A 26,999-nucleotide genomic window follows, 5' to 3' on the forward strand; every position below is an offset into this window, starting at 1 on the left:
AAAGCTGTGGCTTATAGGGGTCTCGGGGTCAAAGTGCCTGAGCTCCAGTGTGAAGCAGGATATAGTGATGTGCCTCTTTAGGATTTTGTTCTTACAAGTGTTCAGTTGCTGGACTCAGAATACTGTTTGTCAGCCAAGGACTGCCCCTTCTGCCTTTGGCTGATTTCTCCCCCTCAGTCCTCTGACAAGACCTCCTAAAGTGGAATTTGGGGGTTGGGAAGTTGCCTGTACTCTGCCTGTGCACCCAGGAAGATCAGTCTGTATCCCCTGCAGAGGGTTCAATTTAGCCTTAAATTCCTTTATCAAATCCTAAGGAAAAAAGCTCCAAGATAGCTCAGGTATTATTAGCAGTAGTTCCTTCTAGGGATGGATTTTTCATCCAGGTGCTTATCTGCACATTCTATTTCCTTCAGTTAAGATGCATTACTTTTTTCAATACTAGTTAAACATTTTTTTTTTCAAATTAAGAAAGCTTGGATATAACGACTTTGGGGAAATCAGCCTAACACAGATGGGCCTTGGTATGCAATTTAGAAAATATTAATCATATTGACCGCAAGTCCAACTGCTTAAGTTCCAGTCATATTGCTACCAAAATAATAACTGTGAGCCCTGGGCAAGATCCTTAACCTCCATAAAAATGGGGATCATAGTAGCACTTTGCTTGTACTATTAGCAGGCGCTTAGCAATTGCAACCACCGTCTGCACTTAAGATACTGTTTTGTGTTTTAACTCATTTAATCCTCAGCACAAGTCGGTGAGGTAGTTACCCACATAACCCCCATTTTACAAGTGAGACCCTGGAAGGTCCTCAGCCAATAAACAGCTAAATGGGATTTGAGCTCAGACAGCCTGACACCAGAATCTAGTTTTAAGCTGCTGCTGCTGCTGCTAAGTCGCTTCAGTCGTGTCTGACTCTGTGCGACCCCATAGATAGCAGCCCGCCAGGCTCCCCCGTCCCTGGGATTCTCCAGGCAAGAACACTGGAGTGGGTTGCCATTTCCTTCTCCAATGCAATGAAAGTGAAAAGGGAAAGTGAAGTTGCTCAGTCGTGTCCGACTCCTAGTGACCCCATAGACTGCAGGGCACCAGGCTCCTCCATCCATGGGATTTTCCAGGCAAGAGTACTGGAGTGGGGTGCCATTGCCTTCTCCCAGCTTTAAGCTACTTGGTTAAAAGTAGCTTAAAAGTATCTTGCCTGTCAAAAAGAGTTGTTGGGGTATTACATGATGGGATGCTAAAGCGCTCAGCAAAACTCTGGCACTTAGTAAGTGCTCAATTAACAGTACTCAACTTCCTACAGTCACGTTAATGTGTTTTATTTTATTACAAAACAAACACGCGATAAAACACGATTCAGTAAAACATCAAGAAGACTGTTAAAGCGGGCGGGATCTGGCCCGGGTTGGGGCGGGGTGTGGGGCGGGCGCCCACCCGGCAACTGGAGCGGGGTGGGAGGAAGCGTCGCCGCCTGGGCGCGCCGGGCGGGCCGGGCGCTCTGCGGGGCCCCGGGGGCGGAGCCAGGGAAGCCCCGCCCAGCCGTCACCTGCGACAGGTGGAGCGGTCGGCGCCCGGCGCTCGGCCATGTCCACGGAGGGCGCTGGGCAGGGGCCGGGGCCGGAGCCGGGGTCCGAGCCAGGGCCGATCTGCCCCGAACACGGCCAGGCTCTCAACTGGTTCTGCTGTTCCGAGCGACGGCTCGTGTGCGCCGCCTGCACGGGGCTGGGCGGCCGCTGCCGGGGGCACCGCATCCGCCGGGCCGAGAAGCGCGCGGAAGAGCTGCGGGTGAGCGGGCGTGGGCGCCGGCAGGCGGCGGGCTCCGGAAGAAGGGGGCGCCGTGTGGGGGGAGGCGCTGAGCCCCGGCAGGCGCCCGGCAGCGGGTCGGGGAGTCGTGGCTCCGCGAGAGGCACCGGCTGTAGAGCGAGGCGGTTGAGGGTGTGGCTTCTGGAGTCCAGCTGACCCGAGTTCGAGTCCCACCTCCATCAGGTCCTCCCTGTGAGTCTCGTAATCTCTGAGCCCCAGTGTCCTCATTTATAGTTTGGAGGCATTTATTAAACGTGTTGCTCGGTGGGGCTGCCTTTGGGCAGTGAAGGGCTCCGTTGCTCTAGGTGCCCGGGACAAAGCGTTCCCCGGCCACCGCCCCTTTGGAAACTTGATAAAACTCGGTCTCTCCTTGTTTCCTAGCCCCTCGACTTAAAGCTCCTCCCCTCATCCTCCCTTCAGCCTTCCTGGTGAGGTGACTTCTCTTCCCTTTCAGGATTGGCCTGGACTGTACTTGAAGCCGGTTTCACTTAGGTAAACGGAGGGGGCGGGGAGGATGTCAGGAGGTTCCTACTGGAACCCTTCACTTAGGCTTTCTTTCTCCTCACCTCCGCCTCCAGCTTGGCTTCCTGCCACCAATCTCCCCTGAGCTGCTGAGATTGGAGAGTCAAGTCACCATGGGGCTTCCTATCTCCTTCCACCCCACCTTTGGTCCCTGGGGGTTTCTTTGCAATTTGATTAACCTGCTTGATTCTCCCAACCTCTCCCTGGAGGTCTGCGCAGCTGTGACGCCTGAGGGCTCAGACTGGACTGTTACACACACACCCGACAGGGTGCTGGGGAGAGGGATTCAGTTATCCAACAGCACTTGAAAAGCTCCTGGTGGGTAACAAGTAGGACCACCAAGTTGGTGATGATGAAAATAAGCTTGGATAATGTGGTATAGTGAACTGGCACGATGGATAGAAACTTTGCAAGTTCCAAAGCGCTTAAATAGCCATCATCTCATCCCATCCAGACCTTTGAAGGTTTGGTCCTACCTATCTTTAATAGATGAGGGAGCTAGCTGAAGCCCAGAACAGGGGAATAACTTTCTCAGGGTTCCAAATGTTCAGGGGCTGGACCAGAGGAGTCATTGACTAGGCCAGAGAAAAACCACCTCTTTGCGTCAGTGGTTGGAGGGAGGAAGTGATGCTAATGGGAGTGAGAACTTAATAAGACCTTTTTTTAAAAAGTTGCCATCAGGGCTGAATCTGAGTGGTAGAAGGGGTTGAAGCCTGGACCAGGGGAGCAAGCCTGCTATTTGCTTTGGAATGGACTCTGCACGGGGCAGGGGGCTTTCCCTGAGCCCTCCAGAGGCCCCTAGCATATTCATCTTATTTGCCTGGAGGGCATGTGTCTTGCCTTCTCTCCTTCCAATTTTTTAAAAAACAGTATTTTTAACTGTGCTGGGTCTTTGTTGCTGCCCAGGTTTTTCTCTGTTGGTGGCAAGTGGGGGCTATTCTGTAGTTGCAGTGTGTGGGCCTCTCATGGCAGTGGCCGCCTCTGTTGCAAAGCACAGGCTTCAGGGCACATGGGCTCAGTTGTTGTGGCTTCTGGGCTCCAGAGCACAGCCTCAGTGGCTGTGGCACACAGGCTTAGCTGCTCCGAGGCATGCAGGATCCTCTCATTTTTGACCAGGGATCAAACCGGAGTCTCTTGAACAGGCAGGCAGATTCTTCACCACTGAGCCACAGGGGAAGCCCCTGCCTCCAATTTTGAGTAAACTGTGGGTTCTTTGCAGACTTTCCTGTCCCACTGGCCAATCAAAGAAATTTTGCCCCAGGGCAAGATTGTTACTAAACTGGACAAAAACAAGGCCAGCTCAGCAACCTCTCTGTTACCTTCTGGATACCTGCCCTGTAGCTTTTCAGAAGCTAGTCTCACTTCCCTCAGTCCTGTGGTGTGTGGTGGCCACAGCTTTCTTCCAGTCAAGTCATTTCTTTAACTTGGTGTTTGGGCCAGTGAAGTGTAAGACTGAGTCCTGGTTGTGGAGGGAAGGATTTACAAGAACTGCCTGGAAGAGACAGTTGAGTCGCCCTTGGCAGATGGAACTGGGGCAAAGCTCTTAGGGGAAATGGTGGCAGAGCTGCTGCTTGGAAGTGCTGCAGCTGTTACCTGGAGAGGTGGACTGGCAAAGCTGGGACCTGGCTGTCTCCATGGGCAAGTCACTTCTCTGTGGGCCTTCGTGTCTTCATTTCTAAAAACTCTCTCCTGGTCTCAGGGCCAATGCTCACAGCTTTGGGAGCAGTGAACTGCTGAAACTCTTGTGGCCAAAGAAGTGGGTGTTCATTCATTCAACAAATACTGAATATTTATTCAGGGCCTTCTATGTATAGAAACTCTCTTCTAGGTAGTAGGACACAGAGAACAAGTTAAAGTCATGATGCTTATGTTCCTGTAGGGGATGACAGCTACCAAAGAAGTAAACAGACTCATGATATACAATCAGGGAGTGATAAGTGCAAGGGAGAAAAAAAAGTAATGATATGAGGTGTGCGATGGTCAGGGAAGGCTTAAGTCTCCTTGGAGTCGAGGAACAAGACATAAATGGGAGACAGAAGGAGCAACAGGTGCAAAGGCACTGAGGTCGGGACAGGTTTAGTGTATTTATGGAACAGTAAGAAGGCCGGAGTAGGAGAAGAAATGGCAACCCACTCCAGTACTCTTGCCTTGAAAATCCCATGGACAGAGGAGCTTGGTGCAGGCTACTATTCACGGGGTCGCAAAGAGTCGGGCACGACTGAGTGACTTCACTTCACTTTAAGAAGGCCGGACTAGTAGGAGGACATTGGACAGAAAGGCAGAGTCCCACCAGGTAGGGCCTTGTTGGTTACAGTCTCACTGTGGGTGCATTGGAAAGCCACGAGAGGGTTTTGAGCTGGGATGTGACTTGATCTGATTTCCTTACCAAAGGTGGCAATGGCTAACGAGGAAGCTGGGAAGGTGGTCAAGAATAAAGGCCCTGTTAGGAGACTCTATCAGCAGTTCCTGTGGGAGATCATGGTGATCTGGGTTGAACAGCAGAAGTAAAGGTGACCATAAGTGGCCAGAAGAGAGAGAGAGACCTCAGAGAAGAGGCTGGTAGGACTCACTGATGGATTAGATGTGGGGTTGGAGAGTAACTCCTGGAGTTTTGGTCTGGGTAGCGAGATTGATGCTTGGAAGTACTGTTAATGAATGGGGATTCCTTGGGGAAGAGCAGCTTAGGAAGCCATGTTTTTGTGCTCAGTTGCAGGTGTGGACAGTTAGGGGGCTGGATATGAAGGAAGAGTGAGTGTATGTAAGAAAGTGCTTATGATGGGCCATGGGATTTGAGGATCAAGAGGGAAGCAAGGCCACAAAAAGGGATGATGGACAGTGAAAAGTGCTAAGACTAATGTACTGGTGACTCCATCTAAGCTGGAGGATTGTTGGAATGGAGATTCTAGAGTGTGTGATCTAGGATGGAAAGTGGTGGGGAGGTTATGGGATCCTTGAAGATTTTGGAAGTGGCATAGTTTTCAATAATGATGAGTTCCGAGATATGACCATGGGAGTAGGTGGCTGAGGTGGGGTAAAAGGGAAAAAAAAAATCACTGGAACGGAGAGAATGGACCAACTGTGGATCCAAATACCATGGATGTCATCTGTGTTGCAGAACAAGATTGTGGACCAGTGTGAGAGGCTGCAGTTACAGAGTGCTACCATCACCAAATATGTGGCTGACGTCCTGCCAGGGAAGAACCAGAGAGCAGTGGTAGGTAATTTTTCCCCTTCCCCCTCCTCTGGCCCGCCTCCTAGGATAAGCTCTCAGCCTTAGGGGCTTGAACCAGTCTAGAGTTCCTTCCCAACCTCCCAGACCCATTGTGTTACTGACAAAGCTGGATGCTCAGGAAGGATGGTTTCCTCTTTCTTGGTTTTACATCTGGGCAGAGTGGGTTGTTCCTAGAATGCATTTGATGCAAAGACTGATTTAAAAATAACTTTCTTCAGGTAAAAGATCAGATGAGTCTTCTATCATTTTAATTATTTTGTGCTCAGCCCCAGTATTATAAAATAACCCATGGCTTTTACATTGCACATTCTTTATGACAGTCTTCGGCAGTAGGTGGTAGTAACATCCCTGTTTACAGACGGAGAAATGGGTCCCGCAGAGGTTAACTGACTCACAGAGTCAGTTCTATGAGCTGGATGTCTGACTCCCAGGTGATCCCTCTGCAGCACCTCACTAGTGCGTGCATGCCAAGTCGTGTCCAACTCTATGGACTGTAGCCCACCATGGTTCCTTTATCTATAAGACTCTCCAGGAAAGAATACTGGAGTGGATTGCCATGCCCCACTCCAAGGGATCTTTCTGACCCGGGGATCGAACCTGTGTCTCTTGCATGTCCTGCACTGGCAGGCAAGTCCTTTACCTCTAGTGCCGCCTGGGAGGCCCACAGCACCTCACTGCCCACCCTTTATTCAGTGGACGCATTGCTGCTGCTGCCTCTTAGTCTCAAGTGTGCCCTTCAAGGGCAGGGGCTATGAGTTTCTTCCTGCACACCCCTGCCCTCCTTCCCCAAAAGTACATGGAGCAGACATGGCACTATTTTAGTCAAAAAATAAATGATTTTGATCGCAAGGAATAGAGTCTAGTTGAACTACTGATAGCATAAGCAAAACAGAATTTCTTGGATTTTAGATACACGAGTCTTTCAGAACCTAAAGGGGATGAGAAGCAGGAACAAACAAGCCGCTAGAAGTCCAGGCAGCTGTTCTCTGTCCATCTCTGCTTCTCTTTGCATGATGTTTTCTCTTTTTCTTCATCCTTCTCCTTTTCCTGTCTTAACTGCACTGGCTAGGACCTCAGCGCAGTGTCAAATAGAAGCTTTCGTAGCAGGTGCTGATTTTGAAGGGAATACTTACAACATTTTTGCCATTTATTTGATTATTTAACAAACCTGTGTAAGCACCTGCCACACACCAAGCACAATCAGTCTATGTGCTAGAGGTTCCACAGTGAATAAAACATGGGAAAATTCTTGTTTTCGTGAAGCCTGCATTCTAGTCAGGGGAGGGTGTGTGTGTGTGTGTGTGTGTGTGTGCATATTTAGTCATGTCTGACTCTTTGTGACCCTGTGGACTGTAGCCTGCTAGGTTCCTTTGTCCGTGGTATTTTCTAGGCAAGAATACTGGAATGGGTTGCTACTACCTACTCCAGAGGATCTTCCCCACCCAGGGACTGAACCCCTGCACTGGAAGGCATGTTCTTTACCAGCTGAGCCACCAGTGGAGAGGGCTAATAACAAATAAAATATATGCTGTGTCAAAAGGTGATAACCTCTATGGAGAAATAGAACGCAGGCAGGGGGTGGGTCATGTTGAGGATGGGGTTGTGATCAGGAATCGCCTCATTAAGGAGATTGATATTTGTACAAAATTTCCAAGAGGTGAGGGAATGCACTGTATATCCTGGGGAAGAGTGTTCCCAAAAGAGAAAAGGCAAGTGCAAAAACCCTGAGATGGGAGCGTGCCTGACATGTTGGAGCAGAGTAAACAAGAAGACAAAGGAGATGAAGTCAGAGAGCAGTGCATGGAGCTAGGTAGAATCCTCACGGGTCACACAGAGACTTGGCTTTTTATCTGGGGAAGGCAGGAAGTTATCAGAAGTAAGATGATATGACTTAAGATTTAAAAGGAGTGGCTGCTGTGTTGAGAAGTGACCATAGGCAGCAAAAGTAAAAACAGGGAGACTGGTGAGGAAGTGTTGCATTAATCCAGGTGAGAGTTGAGAGGGGTTTGGACCTGAGTGAGTATGGTAGGAATGGTGAAACGCAGCATATATTAATATATACTTTCTGAGGGAAGAAAGAGCAGGATTTGCAGATGGATTGGATGTAGGCTTTGTGAGAGAAAGGGAGGAGGGATCAGGTTGACTTTATTTTTGATGTGAGCAACTGGAGGGATGGAGCAGCCGTTTCCCAAGGTGGGGAAGGATTGCGTGCAGAGTGATGGTTGGAGGAGACTAGAGTTCAGTTTTGTACATGTTCAGTTGGAGATGACTATTAGGCATTCAAGTTAAGATGTTGAGTAGATGGCTGGGTACACAAGTTAGGAGAGGGCTGGGCCAGAGACGTAAATGTATTAGTGTATAAGTGAGGGTGGGGCTTCCTGTGTAGCTCAGTTGGTAAAGAATCTGCCTGCAATGCTGGAGACCTGGGTTTGATTCCTGGGTCGGGAAGATCCCCTGGAGAAGGAAATGGCAACCCACTCCAGTATTCTTGCCTGGAGAATCCCATGGACGGAGGAGCCTGGCGGGCTGCAGTCCATCGGGTCGCCAAGAGTCGGACACGACTTAGTGCACTGTCTTTTTTTTTCAAATAAGTGAGAGTATAAAGTGAAAGTCATAGGAAATGATGAGATCACTAAGTGAGTAGAATACAGATAGAAAAGAGCAGGGGTCCAAGGACTGAGCTCTAGAGCACTCTGACATCTAACCGTTGAGTAGACGTCTGAGCCACCAGGGAAGCCCAATTGAGTAGATAGGAACAAGCAAAGTAGACCAAGAAGCAAGCAATCGGTAAATAGGAATAAAACAGTTAATAAGAGTGTTGTGCCGCACAATAGGTTTCAAGGAGGTGGGTTCAGATTTTGCAGAGGGATCAAGTCAGGGGAGACATGAGAATGGACTCTTCAGTAACATGCTCCTCGGAGATCCTGACAAGAGGAGTTTGGTAGAGTATTGTGGTAAAAGTGTGATCAGAGTGAATTTCAGAGAGAGTAGAAAAAGAGCAATTTGAGATAGTTGGCACAGATGACTCTTGAGGAATTTTGCTGTAGAAGGAAGCTGAGAAATGGGATGATAGTGGAGAGAGATATGCCATCAAGAGATAGTGGAGGGGGATGTCCATCAAGAGATGGATATGCTATCAACAAGCAAGCAAATGTTTGTTGCTTGGTTTTTAAGATGCGGGAAATGACTGTGTGTGTGTATGCTGATGGGAATTGCCCAGTAGAGAGGGGAAAATTAATGATGCAGGAAAAGGGGACAGTTGGTTTAGCAGAGAGGGTGGAAGCTAGTAAATAAGTGGAAGTATTGGCCAGAGGTGAGAGCACAGGCAGTTTATCCACAGAAATAGGGAAGACAGAGTGTTTGAGCACAGGTGCAGGTAGATGGGTAGGTGATGTGGAGAGCTTGTTGAAGTTCTCTTCTGAGAGCTTCTGATTGCTTCTCTTTTCCCTTCTGATTACATCTATTTTCCATTATTATTTCCTCTTTATGATTTTTTCCTTCTGATTTTTTTTGGGGATTTACTCTGTAGTTTGTTAACTTCCCGAGTTGAACACAGCCTATTGATTTTAGTCTTTTTTCATTTTCAAAGTGAGCATTTAAGCTATATATTTCCTTCTAGGTATTGATAGAGGGATATCCCACAATTTTGATGTAGTATTTTCAGTTTCACTCAGTTATAAGTATTTTTAAATCTTTACTATGACTTTTTCCTTGTGCTATGAGTTATCAGATTTTTAATTATTTTATTATTAATTATTTATACTTTAAAATTTTCAAATATATGTTTTTACCTTTTACATTAGTATCAGTATCTTAGTTCCCAGACTAGGGATCAAATTTGTGCCCCCTGCATTGGCATCTCAGAGCCTTAACCACCAGACCTCCAGCGAAGTCCATAATTAAGCTTATTAATAAGTTCAGATCTTCTCTATATTTACTATTTTTTTGATTGCCAGATTTTTTGATTACTGGCAAAGGGCATTTACATTTTCACACTATGCTGTGAATTTGCCTATTTTTCCTTATAATTTTGTCAATTCTTTCTATATTCTTGGTACTATTTATTAAGTGTATATATTTAAATTTGTTATATATTCCTGGTAAAACATCCCTTTTGTCACTTTTCAGTGACAGTACTCTTGCCTGGAAAATCCCATGGACAGAGGAGCCTGGTAGGCTGCAGTCCATGGGGTCGCTAAGAGTCAGACACGACTGAGCGACTTCACTTTCACTTTCCACTTTCATGCATTGGAGAAGGAAATGGCAACCCACTCCAATGTTCTTGCCTGGAGAATCCCAGGGACAGGGGAGCCTGGTGGGCTGCCGTCTCTGGGGTTGCACAGAGTCAGACACGACTGAAGTGACTTAGCAGCAGTAGCAGTGACATTTTATGAACAGGAATCCTTTTTGCCTTCAAGACTATTTTGTCTTTTACTCATTACTAGACCAACAAGTGTTTTCTGGATATATCAGTTTCTTTTCTTTTACTTCCAACTTCTTATGTTGTTTCAGGTGTGTTTTAGAAACTGGATTTTGTTTCCTTTTTTAAAAAGTCCAGGGCTTCCCTGGAGAAGGCAATGGCACCCTACTCCGGTACTCTTGCCTGGAAAGTCCCATGGATGGAGGCACCTGGTAGGCTGCAGCCCATGGGGTCGCTAAGTTGGACACGACTGAGTGACTTCACTTTCACTTTTCGCTTTCATACTTTGGAGAAGGAAATGGCAACCCACTCCAGTGTTCTCGCCTGGAGAATCCCAGGGACGGGGAAGTCTGGTGGGCTGCCGTCTATGGGGTCACACAGAGTCGGAAACAGCTGACACGACTTAGCAACAACAACAAGGGCTTCCCTGGTGGCTCAGTGGTAAAGAATTCTGCCTGTCCATGCAGGAGACACAGGTTTGATCCCTGATCTGGGGAGATCCCACATGCCATGGGGCAATTAATCACCTGTGCTACACCTATTGAGCCTGTGCTCTAGAGCCCAGGAACTGCAACTATTGAGGCCATGCACCACAGTTACTGAAGCCTGCGCCCCTAGAGCCCCTGCTCTGCAATGAAAGAAGCCCCGGCAATGAGAAGCCTGAACTGCACAGTGAGCCCTGCCTGCAGCAGTTAGAGAAAAGCCCGCACAGCAACAAAGATGCAGCACAGTCATAAATAAATAAATAAATAACATTTTAAAGAAAGGTTAAAAAAATACTTATAAAAAAAGTCCAAGCTGATAATCCCTGCCTTTTAACTAGCCAAGTTTAATCAATCTTAGATTTATGGCTGTCATTTTATGTTTTCTGTGTATGCTTAGTCATGCCTGACTCTTTGTGACCCGATGGACTGTAGCCTGCCAGGTTCCTCTGTCCATGGAATTACCCAGGCAAGAATACTGGAGTTGGTTTCCATTTCCTACTCTGGGGATCTTCCTGACCCAGGGATCGAACCCACGTCTTTTGCATCTCCTGCATTGGCAGGTGGAGTCTTTACCACTAGCCACCTGCGAAGCCTGTTTTCTATGTAGTCCACTTTTATAATTTTTTAAAATTAATTTTTACTGGAGTATAGTTGATTTACAATGTTGTGTTAGTTTCTGCTATACAGCTAAGTGAATCAGTTGTACATATACACAAATCCACTTTTTAGATTCCATTGTCATACAGATCATTACAGAGGACTGACAGAGTTCTCTGTGCTGTATAGTAGGTTCTGATAGTTATCTGCTGTGTATACAGTAGTGTGTCTATGTCAATGCCAACCTCCCAGTTTATCCTTCCCCTGCTGTAGTCCACTTTTTCTGTGCTTTTTTTCCTTCCTTTCCTCCCTTCTTTTGAGTTAATCAACCCCTCCTCCCTTCTTTTTCCCTATCCTAGCTTGAAAGTTGTATATTCTATTTATGGTCTCTTTTTGGTCCCCTTAAGAATTTTTTAATTAATTAGAAAAAAATTTTTTTTTTTTTACTATGCTGGGACTTCATTGCTGCATACAAGTTTTCTCTAGTTGCTGTGTGCAGGGTTCATTTTAAAGCACATCTTTTAATAATTCCCTCATTTGTAGAAAGTTTTCCCTTTATTTTAAAATCAGAAAGGTCTTTATTGTACTTTTGTTTTTGTATGATGGTTTACATGAGTGTACAAATCTAAAGTAAATCACAAGCCCCATTCAGAGCAGCCAGTTGAGTCCCCAGCTCTTGATTACACTGGTCTTCCGTTTCCTTTCTACTTTTGGACTCCAAGGGATTCCCTTTTCTAAGCTGCCAGAAGTAGCTTCACTTTAAAAGGATGCTTTGGTCTATTTTTCCAGCATTTCTGTGTTTTGGTCTATGTGTGCGTTAGTCACCCAGTCATGTCTGACTCTTTGCGACCCTGTGGACTGTAGCCCACCAGGCTCCTCTGTCCATGGGATTCTCCAGTCTAGATTGAATACTGGAGCGGGTTGCCATGCCCTCCTCCAGGGATCTTCCCAAGCCAGGGACCAATCCCAGGTTTCCCACATTGCAGGTTCTTTACCGTCTGAGCCACCAGGGAAGCCCGTGTTTTGGTCTAGGAGGGATTTTAGTTTCTTCAGGCATATCTTTGGAAAGCAAATTTTTTTTTTCCCTGGGAATGACTCAAGAAGCATGTTGAAATTGACTGCAGCCTTCTTGTCAGGGAGTATCTAATGCATCTTGGGTCTGTTCTTGATCCTGTTCATACAGTACAAACGGGACTGCAGAGACCCACCCGTGGGAAAGGTATTGAGGTGGGCTAGAGAGAGGAGCAAGAGCTAATGATACCAAACACGTATGTGCCAGGCTTTGTTCTTCTTATATATATTGACTCACTTGACCCTCAAAGTAGCCTTATGAGGTTGGTACTATTAGTATCTTCATTTGATAGATTAGAAAATTGAGGCCCAGGGAAGATAAGGAACAACGTTCCATAGTTAGTAAATAGAACAGCTAATATTTAAACCTAGGCGCTGTCTCTACAGCCTAGTTTCCTAACCACTGTGTTATGTTGCCTCCAAAGAACACTGGACTTGGAATCTGAACCCCTGGGTTCACTCAGCCATTCACTCAGGCCGTCTCTCTTCTCCTTGGGGCACATTGTGGGTCTCAGTCTCTTCTGAGAAACAGGCCTAACTGTCCCCTCATTGTACAAGGCAGGTCTTTAGGGGCAGGAAACAAGGAGAGCCACTGACGAGCCCCAACTTTCTGGCATGAGGGAAGTAGTTGAACCCTCAGTTGTCTGGCAAGAGTGCAGGAGCTTCAGACAACAGTGCCATGGGGGAGGATGGGTCATCAGATGGCACTGATGGAGGGGAAGAGTGCTGGGCTGAGAGTCAGGAGAACTGGGCTCTAGACCCTGCTTTACCACTGACTGGCATGTGAGCACCACCAAGAGATTTTTGGCTTAAGTTGGAAAGAACTTTTCCTGTCAATCGTTCAGTAAATATTTGAGCACCTGCTCCTTGCCAGACACTGTGCTAGTTGCTAGGGGACACATGCTAAATTCATTGACTTAGAATTTATTTCTGCCCTCTTGTGTGGCAGATTAAGAATTCTACCATGGAAGCAATTGGAATAGACAGATTTGGGAAGTAATGAGCTTTTTGTCCTTAGACATGGTCCAAATAGATGGTTCCCTCATAGCTCAATTGATAAAAAATCTGCCCGCAGTGCAGGAGACCTGGGTTTGATTCCTGGGTCGGAAAGACCCCCTGGAGAAGGAATGGCAACCCACTCCAGTATTCTTACCTGGAGAATCCCATGGACAAAGGAGCCTAGGAATCCATGGCTTTGCAAGAGTTGGACATGACTTAGCGACTAAACCACCACCATGGTCCAAATAAGAACTGGACTACTGTTTGTGTGCGTTCTGTTGATGATAGACTTTTTAGGCCTTTCTGCTCTGCATTTCTATGATTCTCTGACCTGGTCTCTTGAACTTGGGGATCCTAACTGTGAAATAAGCAATTTCAGCTGGATCTTTGAGTCCTGCCCAGCACTTACATTCTGTCATCTTAGCTCCATGAATTGTGGCCTGGATGTCTGGATCTCAGCATTCTTTTCCCTGAACCACATTTGGGAAAATCTTAGGGCTTGGGTGTTTTAAGCACTATTACTACCCTTACTGTACCCATGTCAGACATGGCTAATCAATCTTAGCACTTCTTCTGGCTGAGCCCCAACCCTCCTAATCTTGCCTGGGGCTATGCCAGGACCCAACTGCTTGTTTAATTCCGGGTCAGAGCACGGCCAGCGCAGCTCGGGAACTGGTCATCCAGCGGCTGGGTCTGGTGAGGAGTTTGTGCGAGAGCGAGGAGCAGAGGTTGCTGGAACAGGTGCATGGCGAAGAGGAGCGGGCCCACCAGAGTATCCTGACGCAGCGAGTACACTGGGCCGAGGCGCTGCAGAAGCTGGACACCATCCGCGGCAGCCTGGTGGACATGCTCACTCATCTGGATGACCTCCAGTTGATTGTAAGTTAGGCGGGGGTGAGGACACCACAAGTTGACCAGATTTCGCCAAAGTCTGAAAATGAGAATGTTTTATTGGTATGAGGTGGGTAGAAAATGATAATTTGGAACCAGGATGAGACAGGGCAATATTACTAATGGGGATTTTTTTTTTTTTTTCAACTGGTAACTGTTCTTTCAGTAGTGAGCAAATATTTACTAAGAGCCTAATGTATGCTAAGCATTGTGTTATCTATGCGTGTTGTTAGTTGCTCAGCTGTGTCTGATTCTATGCAACCCTATGGACTGTAGCCCACCAGGCTCCTTTGTCCATGGAACTCTCCAGGAAAGAATACAGGAGTTGGTTGCCATTTCCTTCTTCAGGGGATCTTCCTAACCCAGGGATCAAACCCGGGTCTCCTGCATTGCAGGCGGACTCTACCATCTGAGCCATCTGGAAAGCCCTAAGAGTGGAGGTACCGGATATGGCTGTCAGCAACTCACAGCCTTGTAGAAGAGGCGAATATATAAACTGATAATTAAGACATGGAGGGATATGTGCTATGGTAGGGGGCATTGCTGGCAGCTGGGGCCCCTGCAGTCCTGGCTTGAGGCGGGTGGTAGTCAGGGAAGCCTTCCTGAATGAAGCGACTTAAAGGCTAATGTCTCAAAGACAAGAGTCATAGCTTTGTAAAAGGAAGTGGGGAGAGGGAGAGAGTCCAGAAGCTTGCAGAGAGAACACTGCACTGACAAGAGGTCTGCTGCAAATACAGAGCTCATCCTCACTCCCACCACCCGGAAATCACAATCTAATATGTTTAAGGTGACGGTGTGACATCTCAGTAGATGCGCCACGCAGAGAAATGAGAATGTGGAACAACATTGTTGTGTTCAAGTTGCCCCTCTCGTGCAGTCATGGTTTCTGTGGCTGTCCCAGATCGCGCGTTCATTTTGTCACACAGCTGTCACGTGCCGAGCACATTCTGTCCCAAACGCTGGGAGGGTCACAACAGAAAATTCAATGAGTCCCGTCCATTGAGCCGCTGGGCGATGAAATGCTGGGTAAATAGGTGATTGTCCGGAAGTGTAGTCTGAGGGAAACCTAGGGTGCCACGGGGCTCAGGGCACAGAGGGATTCACTTTGAGTGCGTGATGGGAGAGGTCTGTGAAGAAGGACCCATAAAACTTGTGCAGGGTCTTAAAGAAGGAGTGGATGTTTTTATTCTAGAATTTCTCTCCACGTGGAGCCCTCCATGCGAGTTAATCATAGTCAAGTCTTGACGACCTGCTGGGTTTCTGGTGCCAAGCCTGACTTTGTTTTCTTTTCTCGCAGCAGAAGGAGCAGGAGATTTTTGAGAGGTGAGTATGGCCCTGGTATTTGCCTGGGCAGTCGTGGGAGCCATGGCCCCTGACCTCTCCAAAGTCTGCCACGTCCATTGCTGTCCGGCCTCACCGCTCCTGGGGGGAAGCTCAGGGTGGGCAGCTGAGTGGCTTCCCTGAAGCCAGGCTTGGGGCTTGTCATGGGCTTTCTTAAACATTATCCTATTAAAAAAACAGTCACCCGGCTGGGAGGGTTTCACCACCTCCATCTACAGATGAGAATGCTGAGGCTCAAAGAGGGGAAGGGACTTGCCTAAGCCCCTGCGCTGGGGCTTGGACCCACAGCTGACACCTGACCCAGTTCTGTCTTCTCTACTTCATTCCCCTTTTCTCTAATGAAAGAATCTGAAATCTAAGTCTGCGTTACCAGGAAAATTCTATTTTAATTATGCAGTAATAAAAGAATTTCACCAGGCCCTACCTGAGTTCTGAAAAGTCTTGAAAGGTTCTGAGACCCAAGAGCCAGAGGAAGTGGCCAAGACGTGATAATTTTCCAGGCAAAGAAATTAAATTCTTACCCTGCGTGTGTGAGATTTCAGAGCTCACGGACACAATGTGTGCTTGGGGAGCACAGTCCATTCTTCTTTATTTTTATAAAGACAGCAGTATAGATATCAATAGCAACATATGTACATGGGAGAAAAAAATAATTTTCACCAGTAGAAAATGATTTAAAGTGAAAAATGTCTCTATCACTTCTTCCCAATTCTGTTTCTGAATCATGATCAGCTTTAACAGTTATATGTGTGTCTTATAGGCTTTCCCGTGTTTAATCACAAAAGAGTGTGGGGGATTTTTCCCTTCTTGAAATTTTGTTTTGAAAGCACAGATGGGATCACCTCATATTTGTTTATAACTTATCAGGCTATCTATCCTGGTATATTTAGATGTACTTCACTTTCTGGGAAGTCTGAAGTATTCCGCAGTATGGATGTTCCTAAATTTAGCTTACTGTCTCCTTATGATCTTTTCCACACTTCTCCTAGTCTCTCTCTCTCTCTTTTTTTTTTTCTTTCTTTAATTTATTTACTTGGCTGCGCCGGGTCTTAGTTGCAGCGAGATTTTCAGGGAAAAGAATGCTGAGATCCAGACATCCAGGCCACATCTCATGGAGCTAAGATGACAGAATGAAAGTGCTGGGAAGGACTCAAAGGTCCAGCTGGAATCCAGCAAACTCTTGGTTGTGGCATGTGGGATCTAGTTCCCTGACCAGGGATCGAACCTGGGCCCTCTGCATTGGGAGCTCGAAATCTTAACCACTGGACCACCAGGGAAGTCCCTCTCCTCATCTTTTTCTCTTTTATCTTCATCATCTTCCTCTAATACAGTCTGTCCTCAATATCAAGCTGATCTGATTTCTTAAAAAATTCTTTATTTTTGGTTTTAAAATATTTCATAGGTATAGAAAAGTTGCTAAAGTAGTATAATAAACTTAGAAATACTAATTGATATCAGTTAGCCACATTTGCTCTCTGTTTCTTGTGTCTCTTTCTTCCTGTCTATCTAGTGTATATATACAGAAAAACTTGTTTTTTCTGACCTATTTGAGAGTAAGTTGCAGATAGTATGACTTTTTATCTTATCACCTACTTCAACATGAATCTCCAAAAAACAGACATTCTCTTACATACCACAGTATAATTATTAAATTCAGGAAATCCCATGTCCACATAATGCTATTATCTAATATATATAGTCTGTATTCAAATGTTGCCAATTGTACTAAAAATGTTCTTAATAATTGTCTTTGGAATCCCATTCCCCCCCATACCCAATCCATCTGATCTCTTAATCTGTAATTTTTCCTTCACTCTTTTCCCCCCTAAACACTTTTTCAGAGTCTAGGACAGTTTTATAGAATATCCCTCAATTTGAGTTTATCTAATGTTACCTCATGATTAGGTTCAGGTTGTACATTTCAAGCAAGAGTATCTCATACGTGATGTCCTCAGTCTGTCTGTCATACCAGGGGGCATTGATGTCATTTTGTCCCATTATCAGAGATGTTACCTTTTTTAATTTAAGTATAATTGACATCCAGCATTATATTAGTTTGTTTAATTTGAAGTATAGTTGATGTATAATATATAAGTGTACAAAATACTGGCTCACAATTTTTAAAGGTTGTACTCCATTTGTAGTTATTATAAAATATTGGCTATAATATTTCCTATGTTGTACAATGTAGGCTTGTTGCTTCTTTTATACATAATAGTTTGTACTTCCTAATCCCTTACCCCTATCTTCCCTCCTTCCTTCTCTCTATTCGTAACCACTAGTTCTCTACATCTGTGTTCTCTATTTCTCTATGTTTCTTTTTTTGTTATAGCCATTAGTTTGTTGTATTTTTTGATTCCACATATAAGTGGTATACAGTATTTTTCTTTCTCTAGCTGACGTACTTCACTTGGCAGAATTCCCTCCAAATCCACTCATATTGTTGCAGATGGCAAAACTTCATTCTTTTTTACGCTGAGTAATACTGCGTTGTATATATATACATCTTTATCCATTCATCTGTCGATGGACCTTTAGGTATCTTATATTCTTGGCAGTTATATGTAATGCCACTGTGAACACTGGAGTGCATGTGTCTTTTTGAATTATGTTTTGTGTGTGTGTGTGTGTATGTACGTGGGGCTTCCCTTATAGCTCAGCTGGTAAAGAATCTGCACGTAATGCACGAGACCTGGGTTCGATCCTTGGGTTGGGAAGATCCCTGGAGAAGAGAACGGCTACCCACTCCAGTATTCTGGCCTGGAGAAGCTTACATATCTTGGCAGTTATAAATAATGCCACTGTGAACATCGGGGTGCATGTGTCTTTTTGGGTGTGTGTGTATATGTATAGACCCAGTAATACAGTTGCTGGGTCATATGGTAGTTCTGTTTTCAGTTGGGTTTTTTTTTTTTTGAGAAACCTCCATATTCCACAGTGACTGCAGCAGTTTACATTCCCACCACAGTATATGAGAATCTGTTTTCCCCACATCCTCACCATTTCTTACTGGTGTTCTTTTTGATGACAGTCATTCTGACAGCTGGGAGGTGATAGCTCACTGTGGTTCTGGCTAGCATTTCCCTGATGATTAGTGATGTTGAGCATTTTTTCAGGTGCCTGTTGGCTATATGTATGTCCTCTTTGGAAAAATGTGTATTCAGGTCTTCTGCCCATTTTTGTTTTTGTTTATTCTCTGGGAGGACAGGGTTTGGCTGCACCATGTGGCTTGCGGGATCTTAGTTCCCCCACCAGGGATTGAATCCCAGTCCCCTGCAGTGGAAGTGTGGAATAACCACTGCACTTCCAGGGAGTTCCCTTTCTGCCCATTTTTTAATTGAGTTTTTGTTTTTTCAATGTTGAGTTGTATGAGTTGTTTATATATCTGGCTATTAACCCCTTACTGGTCATATAATCTGCAAATATTTTCTCCCAATTAGGTTGTCCTTTCATTTTGTTGATAGTTTCCTTTGCTCTGCAAAAGCTTTTAAGTTTAATTAAGCCCCATTTGGTTTTTTTTTTTTTTTTTTTCTTCCTTTGCTTTAGGAGACAGGTCCAAAAACATATTGCTACATGGAACTTCTCTGAGAGCCCAGTGGTTAAGATTCCATGCTTCCAGCACAGGGTTCTCAGGTTTGATCCCTTGTTGGGGAACTAATATCCCATATGTTGCACAATGTGGCCAAAAAACAGACAAAAAAATGCTATAATTTATGTCAAAGAGTGTTCTTATGTTTTCTTCTGGGTGTTTTTTGGTTTCTAGTCTTCCATTTAGGTCTTTAATCCATTTTGAACTTATTTTAGTATATGGTGTTAGAGAATGTTCTAGTTTCATTCTTTTACATGTAGCTGTCCAGTTTTCCCAGCACTGCTATTGAAGAGACTGTATTTCCTCCGTTGTATCTTCTTGCTCTCATCGTAGATCGTTGTTGTTGTGCGTAGTTGCTCAGTCGTGTCCGACTCTTTGCGACACCATGGACTGTAGCCTGCCAGGCACCTCTGTCCATGGGGATTCTCCAGGCAAGAATAGTGGAATTGGTTGCCATGCCCTCCTCCAGGGGATATTCCCAACCCAGGGATGAAACCCAGGTCTCCTGCATTGCAGGCAGATTCTTTACCATCGGAGCATCCAGGGAAGCCCAGGGCCTTGTAGGTCAAGATAAGGAAACAATTATTTTGACTTCTATTACTATTGTTGGGAATGTGAAAAACAGTAGAGTCTTAGCAAATCATCTGATCAACCCCTTAATCAAGGGGAAAGACTGAGCCAGAGAGGGATAGATATTTGCCTAAGGTCACAGCCAGTCAGCAACACTGCCAGGACTAGAACCCAAACCTCCAGATCCTCTGGTCAGTACTTCCTTCCACTGCTTAGATGTACTTGGATTTTTCAAGAATCTGATTTTGGTGAACCTCTACAGCTCAGGGCAAAGACAGGACAGAGCAGCCTGGTCCTACTCGTTTTAAAACATCCCAGAGCCCCAGATGATAACGCCCACCTGGGTGGAGAGCCAGTGACAGGTTCCTGACTCAGTGCACAGAAAACAAATTTCTCATCGTAGATTAGCTGACCATAAATGTGTGGGTTTATTTCTAGGCTTTCTATTCTGTTCCACTGATCCATGTGTCTGTCTCTGTCTTGATTATTGTAGCTTTGTAGTATAGTCTGAAGTCAGGGAGCGTGAGTCCTCCAGCCTTGTCCTTTCTCATGATTGTTTGGCTATTTGAGGTCTTTTGTGTTTCCATACAAATTTTAAAGTTATTTGTCTAGTTCTGTGAAAAATGCCTTTGGTGTTTTGATAGGGATTACACTGAATTTGTAGATTGCTTTGGGTAGTATGGTAATTTTAACAATATTAATTCCTCCAATCCAAGAACATGGTCTATCTTTCCAACTGTTGGTATCATCTTCAATTTCTGTCATCAGTGTCTTATATTTTCTGTGTATAGGCCTTTTACCTACTTATGTAGGTTTACTCTTAAGAATTTTATTCTTTTTATGTGATGGCAAACGGGACTATGTCCTTAATTTCTCTTTCTGATAGTTCACTGTCAAGTGTATAGAAATGTAACAGATTTCTGTATGTCAATTTTGTATCCTGCAACTTTACTGAATCCATTGATGAGCTCTGGTAGTTTTCTGGTGGCATCTTTAGGGTTTTCAATGTATAGTATCATGTCATCTGCAAACAGTGACAGTTTTACTTCTTTCTCATTTGGAGTCCTTTACTGTTACTTTTTTCTCTTGTCTGATTGCTGTGTCTAGGACTTTGTTTATTCATTCACTTATTTAGTCTCAACATAGACTCATAGATTCTTATTTTATTCAGTGCATTGTAATCTATTACTTCTATTATTAATTTTGATCTTCAAACTGTCCCAGATTTGGCCAGTAGGAGCCCCTTCAAGCCAGATCCTGTGGTCCTTCTGACAACGCTTCACCATTCTTAGAGCACTTTCTTGCTTTTCAGCACAAGAAGATATCCTAGGCACAGCTTCTTTTCCTGCCCCAGCCCTGGAATCAGCTATTTCTCCAGGGAGTCTTGGTTCCTTTTAGTGGTGAAGAGTATTTAAAAACCAAGATTTAGGCTTTAGGTGTGTTCCCTGCTACTGATGCATTGCTTCCAAGCCTTCTCAGTGGACAGCAGGCAGAGATGGGGAGTGTGTGTGCACATAACTTTTTTATTCCTGAGTTTCTATCACAACTTCTAATTCCAGTCAAACACCACAGGGTTTTTCCTATGCCTTTCCTTATTCTGTCTTTATGTAGTTCTTTCACAGTGAGAACCGTGGCTCCCAGCAACAGCAATATATCTATTCATTTGTTCGGTCCTACAATACAGAAACAGTTGTTTGAGTTGCAAAACCCATAGTATGGTAGACAAACCCACTAGGAGAGTTCAGGGTTTGTTTGTAGTACTTTGTGCTTCTAGACTGAGGGTGCGTACTCTCAAAGTAGAGTTGGCCCTCCATTTCCATGGGCTCCCCACCTATAGATTCAACCAACCAAGGGTTTGAGTGTTTTTGAATCTGCAGATGGGGAACTGCAGATACAGAGAGCTGACTGCAAAGGGTTTGAATGCCCCATGGATTTTAGTACTCCTGGGTGTCCTGGGACCAATCCCCCTAGGACATGGAGGGACGATTATACCGTTTTCAAAACCTGTTTGTCGGTCCCTAAGGTTGTTTCCACATCTGTGGCTGAGCTCAGCCCTGGTCTGCCATGACAGAAGGCCATGCTGCACAGACTGGGTGTTCTGGTCCTGGCCCGGGCCTGGTGCATGCCAGTCCCGTTTCATTCCCACTCCTTTGGGGTCACGAGTTTTCTCTTCCATGGCATGAGGCAGCTGGACCAGCCGATTCTCTAGACTCTAGTGTCTGTAACTGGCCTCAGATTTGCTCTGATAATGACTCAGCACTGCTGACACCACCTTCTCCTCTTTCCTCCTCATCTGGTGGCTGGGACTTCTCCAGAGCCAGCCTCAGTGCTTTGAGAAGACAGCAACAGAGCCTTTCTTGTCCCAACCACAAAGAGTCTTTGTAACTAGAGTCTGCTCTCAGCTTTCCTAAGGCTCTGTTCACCTCGCTCCTCTCAAGCCAGGACAGTCGGTGCCAGTCTTAAAAAAAAAAGAGCTGGCATCCATGAGGAGATGTGCTCACCCTCTAGCCTCCTCCTCTGATTGTGGACAGAGCCACGAGATCTGGGGAGGAGAGCGTGTGTTCTCACTTCTTTGCTGCCTGAGCTCAAAGCTACCTTCAGGATTAGAGGCAGAGGGAAGGTTCTTTCTCAGAAGCCAGATCAGAGGTCTGCTAGGCCCTAAGGTGAATCCTCACTCTGAAGGGCCTCACAGCCCTTCAGACTTCACTTCAGGTCAAGGGTAAGACAATGGTGCCTGGACCCCAGTCTGGGTTTTTTTTGTTTCTGCAGAGTAGCAAGACTTAAATCCAGATTCTTCTTTTTAGCTGAGTGCTTTCTCTGAATCTCGGTTCCTTCCTGTCCAATGAAGTAACAACTGCCTCCCAAGTTAGAGCAAAGATCCTGAGATTCTACATAGAAACAGCAAGCCTAGAGCTCGGCTGCTAAATACATGACAATACTCCCCTCCTAGGCATCTTGTGTTCCCAAATCTCTTCCAGCAAAACCCAGTCCCTGCTGCGAGCTGAAAAGAGGTGGCTATTGGGAGCAAAGTGCTATGATTACTTTATGGTTGGGTGATAACCGATCATTTCTTATGTGACTCCTGAGGGGTGTTTGATTTAAGAGCAGAGGAATGGCTGTATCTTCTGACCATACCAATAGGTTTTGCTGCAGTAGATTTTGAAGGAAAGCGAGATTTTTCTCTATGCACGCTACTGGAGCAGAAAGACCGTGGTACAAGAGGCTTAGATCCTCCTTGTAGCTCTGGTCCTCCTCCCAGCTAACTCACGAGAGACACCGGTGACTTGCTTTCCCCACAGAACACATTGACACCATGTATTCCCTTCCCTATAAACCATGTGCCTTGCTGGAATTAAGGCTCCAAGGCATAGAGGGAATGCCCACCTTCTCTTCTGGCTCCAGCCCCTTCTCTTTGGGGGCTCCTATGTGGGTCCTGGCCATTCTTGCTGTCACCCTCATGGGAAAAGGATTTTACTTCCGTCCCCCTCCTGAATTGATCCAGATGTGTTTCCAGAACCTCCCTAAATCTCTTTTTTTTCCCTGCACAAGGACCGAGGAAGCAGAGGGCATTTTGGATCCCAAGGAGTCGGAAAAGTTAAACTTTAATGAGAAGTGCACTCGGAGTCCATTACTGACCCAACTCTGGGCAACAGCCATTCTCGGATCCCTCTCAGGTTAGGAACTGCTGGAGCCAGGCTCCTGTCTGGGTGGGCTTTGCTGCTGCGTCACACTGGGGACTGGTGTGTCTGGCATCGTAGGTTAAGCAACCAGTGATGCTGGATGCAGGCTTGTCAATGGAGCCTAAGTTCTGGACAGGGTTGGGGCAGCTGGGCCAGGTCCTCTCCGTTTCCAGACCAGCCTGCTCTGTGGTTGGGTCTGGGATAAATCCTGTTCCCAGAAATCACATCCTCCTCATGTTCTGCCCTACTGTAACAGCTCAGTACTATTTCTTGGAAACCTAGTTTCTCTTTAAGGAGCCGCAAGAGTTACAGGTTTGGTCCCTGGGTCAGGAAGATCCCCTCAAGGAAGGCATGGCAACGCACTCCAGTATTCTTGCCTGGAGAATTCCATGGACAGAGAAGCCTAGTGAGCTACAGTCCGTAGGGTCGCAAAGAATCAGCACACAACTGAAGCAATTTGGCACATGCAATTGAGTTGGAGAGCATCTGGAGCAAGAATTGAGCTTCCTGGATTAGTCTCACTCACTTGACATTGACTCAGGCCAGTGGTGGGTCTGGCCTTGTGCTGTATACTCGGGCCACAGAGGTGGACGTGACGTGGATTCCTGCCTTTTGGAATTCCCCCACTGGGAGGGTTCTCAAAGCAGGTCTCCCCCAAACTAAATGGAAGCTTCCACACTGCCTGTTGTAGTATTTTCACAATTCACAGAAAGACTAAGTTAATGGATTGAATTCATCTCAATTCTAACCCTCCCTCCCCGCACATTCTCCTTAAAATGTTAGTACAAGCTACAGCTTCTAGATTCTGGAATCCAGTGGTGCCTGATTTGCCTGCAGTCCCATTTACTTAGTTGTTGGAAACTGCATATCTGATGCTTTCAAGCTTTCAGGAACCATGTCACTAGGACAAGTCTGATCTGGATACTGCGTATGCCCAACTAGGGTGCACTACAATCAGTGAATGAAAGTTGATCAGTTGTGTCTGACTCTTTGCCACCCCATGGACTTTTAGCCTGCCAGGCTCCTCTGTCCATGGAATTCTCCAGGCCAGAATACTAGAGTAGCGATTCCCTTCTCCAGGGGAATCTTCCCAACCCAGGTCTCCCGCATTGCAGGCAGATTCTTTACCATCTGAGCCACCAGGGAAGCCCAATCAGTGCCAATGCTAAATGTAGGAACAATATGCTGGGTCTTCATTTGGCCCCTGCCACTAACTTGGTATGTGACCTTGGGCAACTTGCTTCTCCTCTCTGGGCCTTATTTCTATCACTGTTAATGCTTGGTAATTTACAGGTATCATCTCATTTGATCCTCACATCCACCCTGTGTTAAGTCCTGTTCTGATCCCCACTTTTATAGATGAGAAATCTGAAGCTCAGAGAGAGTAAATGGCTTTACCTCCCAGTGAGTGGTGAGGAAGCCCTTTGCTACCTGGCAGGACCAGGTCAGGGCTGAGGGTGGGCCTTGGGCAACTCAGAGAATTCTTTCTGGCAGGCACAGAGGACGTGCGTATGGATGAGAGGACGGTCAGCCCCTTCTTGCAACTGTCAGATGATCGGAGGACCCTGACCTTCAATGCCAAGAAGTCCAAGGCCTGTGCAGATGGCCCAGAGCGCTTTGACCACTGGCCCAATGCCCTGGCTGACACGTCTTTCCAGGCTGGGCTGCACGCCTGGACGGTAAACGTCCAGAACAGTTGTGCGTACAAGGTGGGCGTGGCCTTAGGCCAGCTGCCCCGCAAGGGTTCTGGCAGTGACTCTCGTCTGGGCTGCAATGCCTTCTCCTGGGTCTTCTCCCGCTATGGCCAGGACTTCCGTTTCTCACACGACGGGCAGCACGAGCCCCTGGCGCTGCTGCGTTGCCCAGCTCAGCTGGGGGTGCTGCTGGACTTGCAGGCACAGGAGCTACTGTTCTATGAGCCTGCCTCGGGGACCGTGCTCCACATCCACCATGCGTCTTTCCCTGGGCCCCTCTTCCCGGTCTTTGCTGTGGCTGACCAGACCATTTCCATTGTCCACTGACCTGCAGCTACTGGGAGGCCAGGTGTCCCTCCCCACCACCCTTTCAGGCCACGTTTCTACCCAGTGTCTTCTTCCCAAATGCTGCCTGTGCCCCATGAGCAGCTTTAGTGGGGAATATGGGTCCAACCATTAAATGCTGGGTATTTGGGGGAATCCACTACTCCCTGAGGCTTGGTTTCCCAAATCCACCATCCATCTGCTCCTCTGATGGTGTCTCATTTGCCCCTTTAGCACTGGTATCCAGCATGGTGCCTGGTGCAGAGTGAGCATGTGATAAACGTGATCAGTGAGTGGACATATGGACTGATGGATGGATGGATCGGTGGATGTATGGAGGGACAAGTGACTGGATGCATGTTGTAGGCTCTTCTGGAGAACTCCTACCCCCAGGAGACCCCGTCCTCTGGCAGAAAATCTTATGGCTGAAGCTCTTTCATTCCCTCTATTCGGTGCTTCTCCATCCTTTTCATGACATGGCACAGAGAAAATATTTTTCTAGCACACAAGGACAACCTGGAAGGGATTTAGAACTCCTGCCAGGTTGCTGTTGGCCAGAGGACTTTGGCCTCTGTCCTCCCCCAGGTTTTACCTAGATACTCGGGAGACTCAGGGGATCCTGTCTCCAGGTAGCCTGCCTGCAACACACCCATCGGAAACACTGCCTGACTAGGCAGAGCTCCAGCCAGTGCCCAGCTGTGGTCACAGGGACGAACTTCTTTCCCAACTGTAGCTGTACATGCCATCACCTAATGCCTTCTCTAATACAGTGAGACCAGGGTGAGGCCTTCAAACCAGAAAGAGCCAAGGGAATAAGAGGGCCAGCCTTAGAGAACATGTACATTATTAAAGACTTTAAAACACTGAAAAATTTATTGTGTTCTTTGTTGGTAATTGGCCAAATCCCCCAGGTGCCAGCTCATATCTAGTGTTGTGTTTGCTGGGAAATGAATGTCTTCACCCCCTATCCACGCTCCCAGATCCAAGCAGGAGCTCAGCACACACAGCTGAAAGCGCCTGGGACAGGGTTCTGGGCCCTGCATTGCTGAGACCATGGTCAAGTCCCTTCCTATCCTCTGAGGAGGTCACTGAGAACAGTGGTCCTCCATTTTGTTTCACCTGCGAACACCGTCCCAAGGCAGTCTTACCTGCAACTTACCTGTAAGGCTCTTGGGCTCAAAGATGGAGGACAGGGCCTTCCCCACTCTGAAGTTCATTCAATAATTTACTAACACTGGGTGGGTCAAATCAACTTTTTCGGTTGACATGACTTCTGAGGCCCTTGCACAGAACCACAGTTCATGACCTTTGAGTCCTCACTGCTTGACAACTGGAAATTAATGTTTAGTCAACTGGCCTTGGCACTAAGCCCAAAGAAGACAGATCCACAAGAGGTTTGGCCAAGTCTAAGAAGAGCTTCCTGTTTTTGCCTGAGCACAGACTCGCTTAAAACCTAGGTCAAAGCCATTTCTTCTACGCGGCACCTAAAGGTCTTCATGCTATTCTCCCCTCCCCCAGCTACCAATCTACCTTCCCACAGCAGCCTTGGGTCCACAGTTCATGGGCCTGCTCCCAAGAGTGCCCCTCTTATCTGTCTGCCCATCTGTGGGCCACTCCCAGTTCAGGTCCACTCCAGAGCTCTCCCCAGCTACTGGCACGAGGACATATCCTGTGTCTGTGCCTGTCTGTGCCTTTTACCTGTAGTACCCCCGGACTTGGCACTAGACAGGGCACAGGTGTCCAGTAAACAGCAAGTAGAGAGAAGCACGAAGGGGGAAAG

At 46.5% G+C, this 26,999-nt stretch overlaps 1 protein-coding gene across 8 annotated transcripts; it reads left to right on the forward strand.

Moving 5' to 3' along the window:
* The first annotated feature begins 1,549 nt into the window (after positions 1 to 1,549).
* Positions 1,550 to 26,090, forward strand: BSPRY (B-box and SPRY domain containing). Of its 8 annotated transcripts, none has more exons than XM_086316093.1 (6): positions 1,550 to 1,786; positions 5,442 to 5,540; positions 13,749 to 14,009; positions 15,319 to 15,344; positions 23,071 to 23,195; positions 24,696 to 26,090. In XM_086316093.1, exons 1-6 carry the CDS (start codon positions 1,586 to 1,588, stop codon positions 25,220 to 25,222), a joined length of 1,239 nt encoding a protein of 412 aa, XP_086172219.1. In that variant the 5' UTR covers positions 1,550 to 1,585; the 3' UTR covers positions 25,223 to 26,090. The 8 variants fall into 8 exon arrangements, with proteins under 8 accessions (XP_086172219.1, XP_086172220.1, XP_086172221.1 ...); XM_086316094.1 differs by having other exon boundaries at positions 15,322 to 15,344; XM_086316095.1 differs by having other exon boundaries at positions 13,779 to 14,009.
* The last annotated feature ends 909 nt before the right edge of the window (positions 26,091 to 26,999 follow it).

This window comes from Bos grunniens, chromosome 8 (assembly GCF_055505025.1).
Source record: "Bos grunniens cultivar Pamir isolate PY7600 chromosome 8, Bosgru_T2T1.0, whole genome shotgun sequence".
Classification (NCBI taxonomy): Eukaryota; Metazoa; Chordata; class Mammalia; order Artiodactyla; family Bovidae; genus Bos; species Bos grunniens.